This window comes from Lupinus angustifolius, chromosome LG09 (assembly GCF_001865875.1).
Source record: "Lupinus angustifolius cultivar Tanjil chromosome LG09, LupAngTanjil_v1.0, whole genome shotgun sequence".
Lineage (NCBI taxonomy): Eukaryota > Viridiplantae > Streptophyta > Magnoliopsida > Fabales > Fabaceae > Lupinus > Lupinus angustifolius.
In genome coordinates this window covers 20,731,239-20,744,262 of record NC_032017.1, presented here as the reverse complement: position 1 = coordinate 20,744,262, position 13,024 = coordinate 20,731,239, and the positions used below count along the sequence as shown (strand labels likewise).

Sequence of the window (13,024 nt, the reverse complement as noted above, 5' to 3'; positions counted from 1 at the left end):
CTGCAGAACACAATAGTAGGAAGATGTTTTTATTTTTGTCCTTCCTTGCGCTGCACTGATCCATTTGAGAGTGTAAATCGGGAGAGAGAAAGAGAATGATGATAAAGTTTCAATCTTTCGCTGTTCTATCATTTTTGTTTTTCATCTTCATCAACTTTAACCCTTCATACGCACTCTACAGTTCATCTTCACCTGTGCTTCAGCTAACTCCATCAAACTTCAAGTCCAAGGTGAATCAAGTTCAATTTTTTAACCTTTCTATTTCTGATCCCATTGTATTTGCTAATTTTTTTTCAAATGGGTATTGCTTGAAAACTTCAAATTCGGTATATTTTTACTTGAAAACCATCTGGGCATTATGTATATTTTTAGCAATATTATTATATTGGGTGAATTTTTTTAGTCGCTAGTTTGCGTCATTGGATCTTTTGGAATTTTAGTTTTGATGGCTGAAATGAATGTATTTGAATGGTGTTGTTTGACTTGTTTCTATTGTTGCACCATTTTGCTATTAACTTTCTACAGCACGCTGTCCAAGTAAACTTGAATTTACCAGTTCTTTCTGTAGTACATGAATTCATGGAGATACAAATATGATTTTATGCAGCATATAATAAATTTGTTAATTTCATTTCGCTGAACATGCACGAATGCTTTAGTGTTAGCATTTTATGTCTAGGAAAAATACAGCATCAGTTTGTTGATTCCTTGCCAAAATCCGTGTAATAAATCTTGCTTATACAATTAGTTTTGATGCATTGTGTATTGCCAAATTAATAAACAAGTTTTACTATCACTGCCACTACCTAGGAAGTCTAACTTGTATAACGATGTGCCTAGACATTGTTGGATAATAGTGTGAAAAACTTTACATGCATCAAATTTACACTCTTTGTTCTAATTCGTTGCTTCTTCATGAAGATGCATTTCATAGGGTTAACTTTGTCTTAAGCAAAACATATCATTCTACTGCTACTTTGCTAGTGAGACTCTTCCTTTTTAGCATATTACAATGTTTTATGTGCACAAAGGTATTTATCTTCTGCTGTGACATGATGAAAATCGGTTTTTTTACCCATATGGATCCTTTTTATGAGGCATGTTTTCTTTATCTAGTTTGAAATGCATCAGGTCTTATGGGTGCTATCTGAATAATGGCAGGTTCTGAATTCAAATGGAATTGTTCTTGTTGAATTCTTTGCTCCATGGTGTGGGCACTGTAAGGCTCTAACTCCAACTTGGGAGAAGGCAGCTACTGTATTAAAGGGTGTGGCTACTGTGGCAGCACTTGATGCTGATGCTCACCAGTCTTTGGCTCAGGTTGTTTGTTGTTCATTGCATCCTAGCTGGTGTTCTATGTTTAATGACATCTGTTAAAGGAAGAATATGATGCATTTATCTTTTACATCATGCTATCATCCTTTCTGGACTATAAGGTGCAATATTATAAGCTTAACTTTTCTATACCATGTTCACCAAAAGTACCTTTTGTGGATCTAAGCGTGATGCAACATATGAGTTTGTTGTACATCATCAATGACCCCATGGAACTGTTTTAAACAATAGAAATGAGATTAATTGGACCTCATCACTTCAGCCATTTCAGATACAAGAGTGCTTGTATTGTATTAGTTGCATTTCTGCAACTAACCTAAGATGCAAGAATTATTGTATGTGTGAAGTTTTTCCTTCATTTAGTTTCTCGCCCCACTCTTCATGTATTAAGCAACAAAGGAGTATAATGTTGCATTTTTTTCCCTATTTTATACTTTGATGAGATGAAAGCATGTCCCTGTCAAATTTCTTTCTTTACCTTTCTCTTGCATAACTTCCATCATTGTTTGCAATTGCATGATGAATATGAAATATAGTGTCTATTTATCTAGACTTCTTCAGTTATGATGTACATGTTTATCTATTTTCTTTATTAGTTGTAATAAATGTATATTGAAAGTTCAAGATGCTTAGATTTCTGCTATTTTTAATTCCCTGTAGGAATATGGAATTAGAGGATTTCCAACTATAAAGGTGTTTTCACCCGGAAAGCCTCCAGTAGATTACCAAGGAGCGAGAGATGTGAAACCAATTGCAGAATATGCACTTAAACAGGTTTGTTGGAATCTCTTCTGAGGTGTTTTAACAGTTTGCCCACAAAAATTTAACATGTAATATTTATCAGTATGAGAAGTGTTTTTGCTTGTCTCATGTTGGGCATAGAGTAGAGTGGATAGATTTCTTGTTTCATGGCAACCAAATCAATTTCTTACACCTCTATAAAAACATGTGGTTGTCTCACTTTTCCCAATGTCTTGTTTAAACATGTGGTTGGGTGATCTAGGATAATCCACCGAATAATTTCGGGGAGCACCCACACAATAGATTTGTAGGAGTAATTTTATAAATTGACAATTGATTGGTGAGAGGGTGAGTCTCAGTGCAACAATAAGGATCCTGCTTAATGACCAAGAGGTCATATGTTCAAATCCATGAAGCAGCCTCTCTTCTTACATGGGTAAATTTGTGTACATCTACCCTCCCCAGACCCACTAGGTGGGAGCCTCAAGCACTAGGCCACCCGACAATTGATTTGGTGGCTGCTATCTTGAATAGTCAATTTGTGAGTCATGGTTCGAATGACACCTTTGTTATTTTCCTTGGTAAGAAGAGTAGATCAAATGGAGGTTAGTCCAATTTCTAGAGGTAGAGAGAGACCAAGAAAAACCATAGGTGAAATAATTCGGAAAGATTTAGAAATCAATACTTTGTCAAGGGACATAATGTATGATAAAACATTATGACATCATTTAATCGGTGTAGCCTATGCTACTTAGTGGAACTAAAGCGTGGTTGTTGTTATTGTCTACCCATGCAAAGGTATAATTGATTTGTAGGAATGTTCTTTTCAGTAAATGAAATTTTTGATACTATGTTACTTTTTCTGCATGTGCAGGTAAAGGCTCTTTTGAAGGATCGTTTAAATGGAAAAGCATCGGGGGGATCATCAAATGAAAAGAAAGAAGAAACCAAAGCTTCAGTAGAATTAAACTCTGGTAACTTTGATGAGTTGGTTCTCAAAAGCAAAGAACTTTGGATTGTGGAGTTTTTTGCACCTTGGTAAGTTCCATCTATGCTTCAACAAGAACCAAAACCCTTTGTTAGCACTTCTTTGTGCCTCCCATAACCTTCTCTCTAAAACTCTTTGTTGGATGCTCCTTCATTCCCCACCCTTTAGTTTCCACTACTTTATTCTTGGGACTATATCTTGGTTTTTTCTCCATTTTAATATTAACCCTTACATCCATAATCAAAATTTTATGTTTGGGTCTTTCTATCCTCCCCATAGCCCACTAGGTGGGAGCCTCGTCCACCGGACCACCCTTTTATCACTATATATTACCTGGCTGAGCCTAAGGTATTTCTACTTTTGGACTTGTAGCTCTAATAACATCTAATGTCCTCTTTTGCTTCTTAAAGGTGTGGCCATTGCAAAAAATTAGCTCCGGAGTGGAAGAAAGCAGCAAATAATTTGAAAGGGAAGGCTAAACTGGGTCACGTTGACTGCGATGCTGAGAAGGTAAGCTTATTGCTACACCATTAATAAGAACTAGTGACTCATAAATGCATTATTGAATGTATGAATATGTTCGTGTTTATTCTCCTGTTCAGTTTTTATTATTATGACATGTGACAAGATGGTTGTTGCCAGTCTCTAATGAGCAGGTTCAATGTTCAAGGATTCCCAACTATCTTGATGTTTGGTGCAGATAAAGATACTCCAATTCCTTATGAGGGTGCAAGAACCGCCTCAGCCATTGAATCATTTGCGCTGGAGCAGCTGGAAACAAATGTTGCTCCTCCTGAAGTGACAGAGCTATATGGTCCAGTAAGTGTGCTAACTTGGTTCTAGTTTTAATTTGAAATCAAGTGATTAATATAAGCCTTCACCATAGGATGTTATGGAAGAGAAATGTGGTTCTGCCGCTATCTGTTTTGTTGCCTTCCTTCCTGATATTTTGGATTCCAAGGCTGCGGGGAGAAACATATACCTTCAGCAGTTATTATCAGTTGCAGAGAAGTTTAAAAGGAGCCCTTATAGGCAAGTAACAAAAATTTCTCGGCTTAGCTTCTATGCTTTAAGAGTTTCACTTAGTGAGTTATCTTTTCATATATGAAGTTGCTTATTAATAATACTCATGTTGCAATAGCTTTATATGCATGTTTTAATAAATCTTTGTTGATAAATTCTAATAAAAGTTGCGACTCGGACAGTTATGTCTGGGCGGCTGCAGGTAAGCAACCAGAACTTGAGAAGCATGTGGGTGTTGGTGGATATGGTTATCCAGCTTTAGTGGCGCTGAACATTAAAAAAGGTGTTTATGCTCCTCTCAAGAGTGCATTTGAACTTGAGCATGTTATGTAAGTCTATTCTTCTAACTTTATGCTAAATAATAAGCACTCATAAGCAAGTACTTAGTGGAATATAACCATTTTTTTTGTTCAGAGAGTTTGTGAAAGAAGCTGGACGCGGAGGCAAAGGCAATTTGCCCCTGGAAGGTACTCCTACCATTGTCAAGACAGAACCTTGGGATGGGAAAGATGGTGAAATAATTGAAGAGGATGAATTTTCTCTTGAAGAACTCCTGGGGGAAGAAACCTCAAGCAAGGATGAGTTGTGATAAATCAAGAAGGAAATCATACAAATTAGAAGTTTCAAGTCACCACCAATTTTAAGGTTATTAACAATGTTAGTATGCATGGTCATTATTTCTATGATTAGAATATGTTACACAAAGGAAAATGTGTTGTGGTCACTGTTCTGTTTTCCCACTTTCCAAGTTAAAGTCTAGTCTAGTAATCTTTTGAGGAGAGCATCATATCTGTCATTGAGTGATGCATATTAACAAGACTTACATTTAGTTAATACAAGGATACAAATGTTAGCATGCTTTGTTATTTATTTACCTCCCTATTAATGAAGGCTCAATGCAAATAAAGTTCATCACACTCATACCAAAAAGAAAGTGTAACACAATCATCTTATAACTAGAAGTTAAAACAGACATAAAACTATTTATGTACTTGCTTAACCTTTAAAGGGACTAAGAGTTGGTCTTAACATAGTATTAGAACTTTTATTACTAAATGATCATAGTTTTAAACTTTTAATTCTTGTTATTCCAATTCTTATAAACAGAAGTCAAACTTTAGCTCGGAGCCTAATGATTAATATAATAATTCCTAAATAGTTAGTCATATATTATCTTTCATTTCCTTCATCTATCATAGGCAGATATATATGGAAAGAAAACAAACATAGGAGAAAGCTAATTTTCTAAGTATACTGTCTACAAAAGTATAACCAGCCCAGATAGAGATATCATATACTACTCAACAAAATGATTTATTTTTAACTATCAACACATTTTATGGTGAATGTGCTGTACTGACATTTTATATATACACCCTCTCAACAGTTATTCACACCAAACCCAAAGGGCATTATCTCATATCCCAACACTATAGGGAGAAAAAAAAGCAACTACAAAACTACATTACAGGCTCATGCAATAGTGACAGATTACACAGGACATAAATAAGTTCCCTAAGTAGAGCCTATTTTTATTTTAGAAATTGAGTGAAAACATGTTCCACCACATAGCTTGCAACAATACTATTGGTTCTCTCTGTTGGGTGGAAAGAATCCCAGAACACATATTTTGAAGCATCTGAGCAACTGAACATGCTACCCCTGCTGCATGCATATCCCATCTCAAACATTCCAGTAGCACAACATGCCACTGAGGCTGATTCAAACCCTGTACAGAAAATTATCTGAGTTAATATTATTATGTTGTTGATCATGTTTCTATTTTGGTTAAGACATGTATCTATAGTTGTAAGTTGGAACATACCATATAGATCAGGATTTTTTACTATATGCAACATTATGTAATATGGATTTGAGAACACCAATTTGATTCCAGGTAGCTCCTGATTGAGCCTAGTGGTCAAGTTCTTGAGCTTCTCATTGAACTCCAATGATATAGTATTGTATCTAGCAACACAATCATTCCCTCCCATAACATTAGTGGTTCTTTCCAATGGCAAGCAACCCATTGGAGGTAACCCTCCTAGGGATATCTTCCTAGCACCAAGACCATAGAGATTCTTGATGAAGTTCTCAGCTATGGCAGCAAGAAAAGTCTCGTACTGTTGCGGTGTGTAACGCTCTGCCCTACCTGGTATGGTGTAGTAATTCTCCAAGAAGTCATTTGTTCCTAGACTCATAAGGTGTAATGCTTCTGCAATGGTCTCATTTGCCTTAGTTTCACCAAGATATGCACTTAGCTTGTTTTGGTATCCTTTGTAGTACTCCAATTGCTTCCATAATGGTATAACTGACTGCATCATCCAAAATCATATATTATCAAGTAGTTTAAACTATGCATCATGATGGTATGCATTTGGTTAATTCCCTTTTAGGGTATGACATCTTAGGGACACATATCACTTGTTCATGATGGTGTCTCATTTCTCTGTCCCGAACCAATTAGATATTGACACATAAATAAAATAAAAATTTAAAAAAAAAGGAAACATTTTTATATTACTTTGTTAAAATCTAATCGGCCCGAGACAGTAATGGACACTCTTTGGGATAAGTGATCTCTTTCCAACATCTAAGATAAGTTTTTAGAACAAGGATCTTCTATCTCATATCATCTCCCAAATCTTGTCCAACATCAATGAAAACATGACATGCCAATTAAAAAAATTAAGCATTCATTATTTTTTCCGTTTTTGCTTCATTATCATTAGTGCAGAACATGATTTACGATACAGTATGAGATTGATCCGTGCTCAAGTTTTCAATCATTTCGATATGTGTTGGTCCAAGTGAAAGGTGCTTGGATCACTTATCTATTTGAATTATGAAATGGTTATTTTTTTGGTCATTTATATGCATTGGAGTAAAAAAAATATAACTAAGTTTTGTGAATACTAGAGATGATGTGAATGAATAATTACCAGAACATCTGAAGTAGCATTATCATAACCTGTTGCTGCAGAAGCAAAACTGACCCCAATGGCAAAGTCTGAAATGTTATACTTAGGATCCAAGTATGCAGGCACATATTTCTTAAGTCCAAAAGCCTCTGATATGAAATCAGTTGGTATTTTCCCATTACAAAACCTACCAGTTGCTTTTCCACCATCAAAGTCACGCCCATATGGCTCAAAATTACTCCTTGCAATAGTTGGTATGAAGTTATTGTTCCCTGCATCCACCGAGGAGTCGCCGAAGACGACGATGGCTGGAACCTTTGCACTACCCTTGGCAACCAAGAAGAACAAATGAAGCAAAATGCAGAAAGTATGAGGCAAGCATGGTAGTGTTAAATTTCTATGCTTTTTCATTATAACTTTGGAGTGTAACATAATTTGGAGTGAGCCAAAAGAGTGAAGTTGTAATGCAATAAATATAGGTTAGGACTAATGAATGGGACGTTGATTTTTTTGAAGATTGGTTGAACAAGTTGTTGAGATTATAATTGCTAAGGCAAGATCACAGTTTTTATGGATGGGACTTGGCATGCATTAAATTTATTTATTTTTAATGTATAGTTTAATTTGAGAATGAAGTATGTGACATGTCTGAATAAATAGGCTAAACAAATTTTAGAGTAAGGTTAGGGGAGTGTAGATAAATATTAATATACACCATTTACACTATTAAATGGGAAGTTTCATATCACATATTAACCCCTTTTGAATTTAATATGTGTGAGTGTGTGACATACACAGTGCAAAACCATAAATAAGTGAGTTAAGTTTACCACATCCAATGCATGTTCAACCCCAAATTCTTACTTCAATAAATACAAAGCAAGGGTCATCTACCAAAATGTAGTTAAAGTAGTGCCTCTTTTCACACTCAAATATGAAATCAGTAAGTGACTTCTTTAATGAAGAAATAAATACTTCAAAAAATAAAGAGATATATAATTTTTAATGACACACGTATCTCTTTAGTTACAATGAAATTACATTTTTGTTATTGAAGAGAAGAAGAGAAATATTCATTTGTCTTTCTATTAATGAAAAAGATTTTATTCCTAGCAAAGTTGGTTATATTTTTTAGACCGTATTTCCATGTAGAAAAAACTTAAGGGTGATTTAGATAGTAATAATGAAAACAAAAATGTTATTTTCACAACTTTTATTCTTTATTTGATTTTTTTATGAGAGTTCTTTGGGATGCACGAATATTAAAACATTGGAAGAGGAATTATTAAATTGAAATGTAATTAATACACTTTTGCCATTGTTTGGTGCAAAGAACTTGCTAAGTTATGGCTCTATGTGACGTGTTATTATGTCCATTAATGTAGAATCTACTATGAAACTGAAAACGTGATTGTCATAAATCACTACACTACGTGCATGCATCTCAGAACTTTGGGAAAAAACCCTTAGAACAACCCATGTGGAAAGATCCATATCAGCACCTAAGTAATACAAATCATAATTATTTCTATAAGTTCATATATATATCAACATTTAAGGGCACATATTTGGAATATTCTGCTTAACTATGAATAATGACCTAAGGCTGTTAAAACATTTATCCTATTATTGTGGAAAAGTGAAAAATAGAAAGATAAATTAACAGAACTGTAATATTAAAACAATAGCAAGGATTGAATAATTTTTTATTGGTTAACGTAAAACAAACAAGACATGTAAAAGGGAAGAATAATAGTGAGAACATATTTACTATCTTATAAATCGTGTTTATCGTATGAAGTGAACATTTTTTAGAACAACAAATGTACGGCTGTTATCGGCCATGTGGATAACAGCCGTACATTAATTAGCTAGTTATGCAGTTGCAACTTGCAACCACCCTAACAGACAAGTTTCCGTTAATCAGAAGGCCTAACCCATTAATTCAATGCTTCCTAACCAGAAAGGAGGTGATACGATTAATGTATATTGCCCAATAAGTCAATAACATACTTTTTTGATGTACAATTTTCCTTTTTCTTTTTCCAAATGGAGTCCAAAATTGAACCCATATAAAAAAATTCTAAGTCCTACAGAATGAAAGAGAATATAAAAAGTAGAGTTTTTTTAATGTGCTTCCATGAACATATGTTTAGAATAATAATATAAGTAATTTTCCATGGAAAATCATGAATTTAATATCTTGGAGGTGATACATTTAGATTCTATTTAACATAATTGGTTAATAAACTTATTAATTAAATTGTACATGTTTATTCTAGTTAAAAAGTATCAAAGTAAACCTTTTTTATCAAATACTTGATGTTGTTATGGAACACACTTAGTATTCCTCATGAAAACATGGTTTTGTTGATAACTATAAATCTTTTTATTTTTAGTTATATTAGTTGAATACTTAGACTATAATGGAAATGCTTCCGGTATTATAAGAGAGAAAAATGCATGTACTAATAGTTTATGAATTTTATATACTCTTAAAAAATAATACTAATAAATAGTTTATGATTATATATAAATCTTTATACTGATGATATATAAATATTACACTCGATCTTATGCTAATTGCTAAGTGTTAAAAGAACATTTTCTGTTTTATTTTACTTGGGTATTCTGTCAAAAAAAATCCTTAAAAAGTAGTATGATTAGCATTATTAATCTTGTTGATAACAGTGACACGTATCAACTAAAATAACCAATCATATCCTCATGTTTGTACTCAAAACCTTATTATATGGAAATAACATGTTCCAAATTTCATGTACCTTCTTAAGACCAGTTCTCATTATTCTACACCACAACCATGATTTGTCTTAAAATAGTGAAAACCATTTACCTTTAAATACCCAACAATCCTTACTCTAACAATGTTGTTCCAGCATAAATCCTTCATACTTTACTAGCTGCATCAAAATGGCTATATATTCCAAAGGAATGGTTGTGTTTGGTGTTGGAATACTTTGGGTTATCAGCTTCTGCTGCATGAAAACTACTGAAGCCGACGGCATCGAAAAAATCGACGATGCGGGTGTAACACTTCATGCAATTAGGCGCGAGGATCCTACAGTTGGATGTAACTCACATTCAGATGCAGGTCAAGAATGCTCAGGTGAAGATGATAAGCTTGGATTGTATTCAGATGTTGATGACACTTTTAAAGTTGTGAAAAATGTGGCTGTTAATGATAAATTCCAACAAGGTTCTTCTGTTGATGATGATGATGATTCCCCAGATATCTTGCACAACAATGTGGATGTGTTGGGACATTGAACACAAACAAGATCATTTGTTATTTTCATGTGTTGGGTTCAGTTAGATTATTGTTTTCACTTTCCTAAGTTTAGAGTCCTATTTTTGTTTTCTTGTTTTTTGTTTATTCTTCTTTCCTTCATGAGATAAATGTAACTCAATTGGTTTAATACTTCACTTAAACTTCATTCTTGAATATGCAGTTATCATTGAGTTAAGTAACATAGGATCCAGACAAGTTACTTGTTAGGATCATAACATATAGCAGAAAATGAATCTTTTCAAAGTCAAATTTTTCTTCAATCGTAAGCATGTACTAAAAATTATGCAATGATAGACATGTCAAAATGAGACCAAATGAGTTAAGTTCTATATTTCTTAAACAGAATAGAACAAGTATGGAATTAAAGCATGTAAAACCAAAAAAGAAGAGAGTATAACATCTTGTTTCATCTAAATATTTTCAAACAAGAAATATTACCAAGCATTTACAAGTGTATGTTTTGTTTTTAGCATTTCATAATAAAGTTATTATGTACCTCAATTTACACTCTTTAAAAAGAACAAGAAAGATGCAGCACATGAATCTTATTCGAGCTTTTACTAGATAGGAGTGGAAAGGGAAGAAAATCATGGAACAATAGTGATAACAGGATAAGGATGCAAATAAACTGATATTGGAGAAGTAGAGTGGAAAATAAATTGAACTTAGCATCACTTTTGTAATAAAATTGAGCTTTTTAAATTTGTTTAGCTTAATTTCACTAAAAATGTTTTGGCAGAACTTCACCAAAAATATTTGTACAAAAAAAGAATCTCAACATTCTAAAAAACATTTATGTCAAAATGAATTTTGGAGAATCCTAAACAAATGGACCATGAAATGGAGTCCAAGTGCAAGCTGAATAACTCACATGGTTACTTTATAATATGCATCTTCTTATGCTACTACTCTGTTAGGATAATTTCATGGATAAATTTTCAGTAAAACTACAAAATCATAACTTGTCTCCAAATTTTTCAACCCATTTCTTGTAAATCAATAATGGCAACATGATTGTTTAAAGTTGTATACTTTATAGGGTAGAATTTTGCCAAATTAAAAACTAGACAATGTCAAAGTGCAGATACACTGAAACAAGCATATCAAGCCATTAAATAACTAAATATCCTGAAATTCAATACTACTAGTCCACTACTACTACCAGATAAATTAAAAGATTTGAAACACATGAGAAAAAGAACTCTGTATAGAAGAATTTGACAAGCCACTTATATGATTACTGCACCTTGACTTGAAATATAACAGTTGGCAACCTTGGTACCTATATAAACTATACCGCGGATAAATCATCAAGCAGCATAATCACACAGAGGATGCTGGTCAGAATCAACAACCATCCATTTGGATATCAGAACCATGTGGATTGTTAGGTGGATTTGCAGTAAATGTGCTTCCAGTTGCACTATTCTGCACTGGACCAGCTCCGAATGTAAATGTGGTTGGAGCGAAGTCTAGGGGTGGTCGGGCGAAAATTGAATTAGTTCCAACACCGCCGAAGGCAGGAAGCGGAGGTGAATCATTGATCTTTGGGAAGCCAAAGCTAATTGAACTTGCAGGTGGAAAACCGGGCAGCATTGAGCTTCCACCATTGTTTGATCCAAAGATCTTGTGCTCTAACTCCTGCAGTTGCTGGTATACACCTACATTATTAAGAAAGGAGGGACACATGTCAGAAAGATGGTAAGTACCATGATGGAAAATAAAGAAATGAAAAGGTGCAAGTATTCACTGTAATAATTGCACCCGATATTAGAAAAACGCACATGAGTTTTACCACTTGAGATGGGAGCAAATTTGGAAATAGAAAATATACCTTCAGTTAATTCAACAGACGGTCTCCGTTCTTTTACCCACTGATAACACTGTGCAAGTCTCCATCCTTTGGACTTCATCAAGTATGCAATCACAATAGCTGGAGACCTACCATATGTGATGCAGATGAAATTAATACACACACATGCAAATACGAATATTGGTGCAGAGTATTAATGTCATGCACATTGCAGCAATATCATACCGATTCTTTCCTGACATGCAATGAACCAGCACACGAGCCTTGTCCTTCTCACATTGCTCTGTAGAATAAGCACAGTATTGATTTCATTATAAGGGTAAATAGAAGAAACACAGGGAAATAATCACCAATATCAACTATAAATGGATCTTAAATTGACGACTTCAGAATGTGCACGTGCTGCCTGAATGAGTATAAACTGAAAATACGTGATAAATCAAAATAAATAAAAGAAACAAAGCATGAAGGTACTAACTGATATTCCAATAGTATGTATAATTATCATGTTTCATAGGTATTTATAAAAATTGTAAACTAATTACAAGTTGAAAGAGGCACATTACTAAATAAAATGGTCAAGACATGAAATTTAAATAGACAAGACAGAACATACCTAAAAACCTAACATCTTGTTTCATCTAAATATTTTCAAACAAGAAATATTACCAAGCATTTACAAGTGTATGTTTTGTTTTTAGCATTTCATAATAAAGTTATTATGTACCTCAATTTACACTCTTTAAAAAGAACAAGAAAGATGCAGCACATGAATCTTATTCGAGCTTTTACTAGATAGGAGTGGAAAGGGAAGAAAATCATGGAACAATAGTGATAACAGGATAAGGATGCAAATAAACTGATATTGGAGAAGTAGAGTGGAAAATAAATTG

General features: G+C 33.8%; 3 protein-coding genes across 4 annotated transcripts; 1 reads left to right on the top strand and 2 right to left on the bottom strand.

The window, feature by feature from the left end:
- Nucleotides 37-4,945, top strand: LOC109357429 (protein disulfide isomerase-like 2-3). 2 transcript variants are annotated; one of them, XM_019601390.1, is made up of 10 exons: nucleotides 37-230; nucleotides 1,162-1,320; nucleotides 1,996-2,109; nucleotides 2,951-3,114; nucleotides 3,475-3,574; nucleotides 3,707-3,883; nucleotides 3,951-4,096; nucleotides 4,270-4,416; nucleotides 4,502-4,681; nucleotides 4,765-4,945. In XM_019601390.1, exons 1-9 carry the CDS (start codon nucleotides 96-98, stop codon nucleotides 4,674-4,676), a joined length of 1,317 nt encoding a protein of 438 aa, XP_019456935.1. In that variant the 5' UTR covers nucleotides 37-95; the 3' UTR covers nucleotides 4,677-4,681; nucleotides 4,765-4,945. The 2 variants fall into 2 exon arrangements, with proteins under 2 accessions (XP_019456935.1, XP_019456934.1); XM_019601389.1 differs by having other exon boundaries at nucleotides 4,502-4,945.
- LOC109357323 (GDSL esterase/lipase At2g04570-like) lies at nucleotides 5,378-7,456 on the bottom strand. Its single transcript, XM_019601223.1, has 3 exons — nucleotides 7,030-7,456; nucleotides 5,913-6,402; nucleotides 5,378-5,816 (listed from the first exon to the last, which is right to left on the bottom strand). Exons 1-3 carry the CDS (start codon nucleotides 7,438-7,440, stop codon nucleotides 5,620-5,622), a joined length of 1,098 nt encoding a protein of 365 aa, XP_019456768.1. The 5' UTR covers nucleotides 7,441-7,456; the 3' UTR covers nucleotides 5,378-5,619.
- LOC109356343 (protein-tyrosine-phosphatase IBR5-like) lies at nucleotides 11,283-12,772 on the bottom strand. Its single transcript, XM_019599665.1, has 5 exons — nucleotides 12,748-12,772; nucleotides 12,357-12,414; nucleotides 12,153-12,259; nucleotides 11,671-11,979; nucleotides 11,283-11,633 (listed from the first exon to the last, which is right to left on the bottom strand). Exons 1-5 carry the CDS (start codon nucleotides 12,770-12,772, stop codon nucleotides 11,629-11,631), a joined length of 504 nt encoding a protein of 167 aa, XP_019455210.1. The 3' UTR covers nucleotides 11,283-11,628.

Coding starts and splice junctions, on each gene's coding strand:
- LOC109356343 (XM_019599665.1), bottom strand. CDS start 12,772: ATGAAACAAGATGTTAGGTTTTTAG. Junction 12,260..12,356: donor TGCATGTCAGGAAAGAATCG/GTATGATATTGC, acceptor CACATATGGTAG/GTCTCCAGCTATTGTGATTG. Junction 11,980..12,152: donor GTCTGTTGAATTAACTGAAG/GTATATTTTCTA, acceptor TTAATAATGTAG/GTGTATACCAGCAACTGCAG.
- LOC109357323 (XM_019601223.1), bottom strand. CDS start 7,440: ATGTTACACTCCAAAGTTATAATGAAAAAGCATAGAAATTTAACACTA. Junction 6,403..7,029: donor ATGCTACTTCAGATGTTCTG/GTAATTATTCAT, acceptor TGGATGATGCAG/TCAGTTATACCATTATGGAA. Junction 5,817..5,912: donor AAAAAATCCTGATCTATATG/GTATGTTCCAAC, acceptor TTTTCTGTACAG/GGTTTGAATCAGCCTCAGTG.
- LOC109357429 (XM_019601390.1), top strand. CDS start 96: ATGATGATAAAGTTTCAATCTTTCGCTGTTCTATCATTTTTGTTTTTC. Junction 3,884..3,950: donor TGACAGAGCTATATGGTCCA/GTAAGTGTGCTA, acceptor CCTTCACCATAG/GATGTTATGGAAGAGAAATG. Junction 4,417..4,501: donor TTTGAACTTGAGCATGTTAT/GTAAGTCTATTC, acceptor TTTTTTGTTCAG/AGAGTTTGTGAAAGAAGCTG.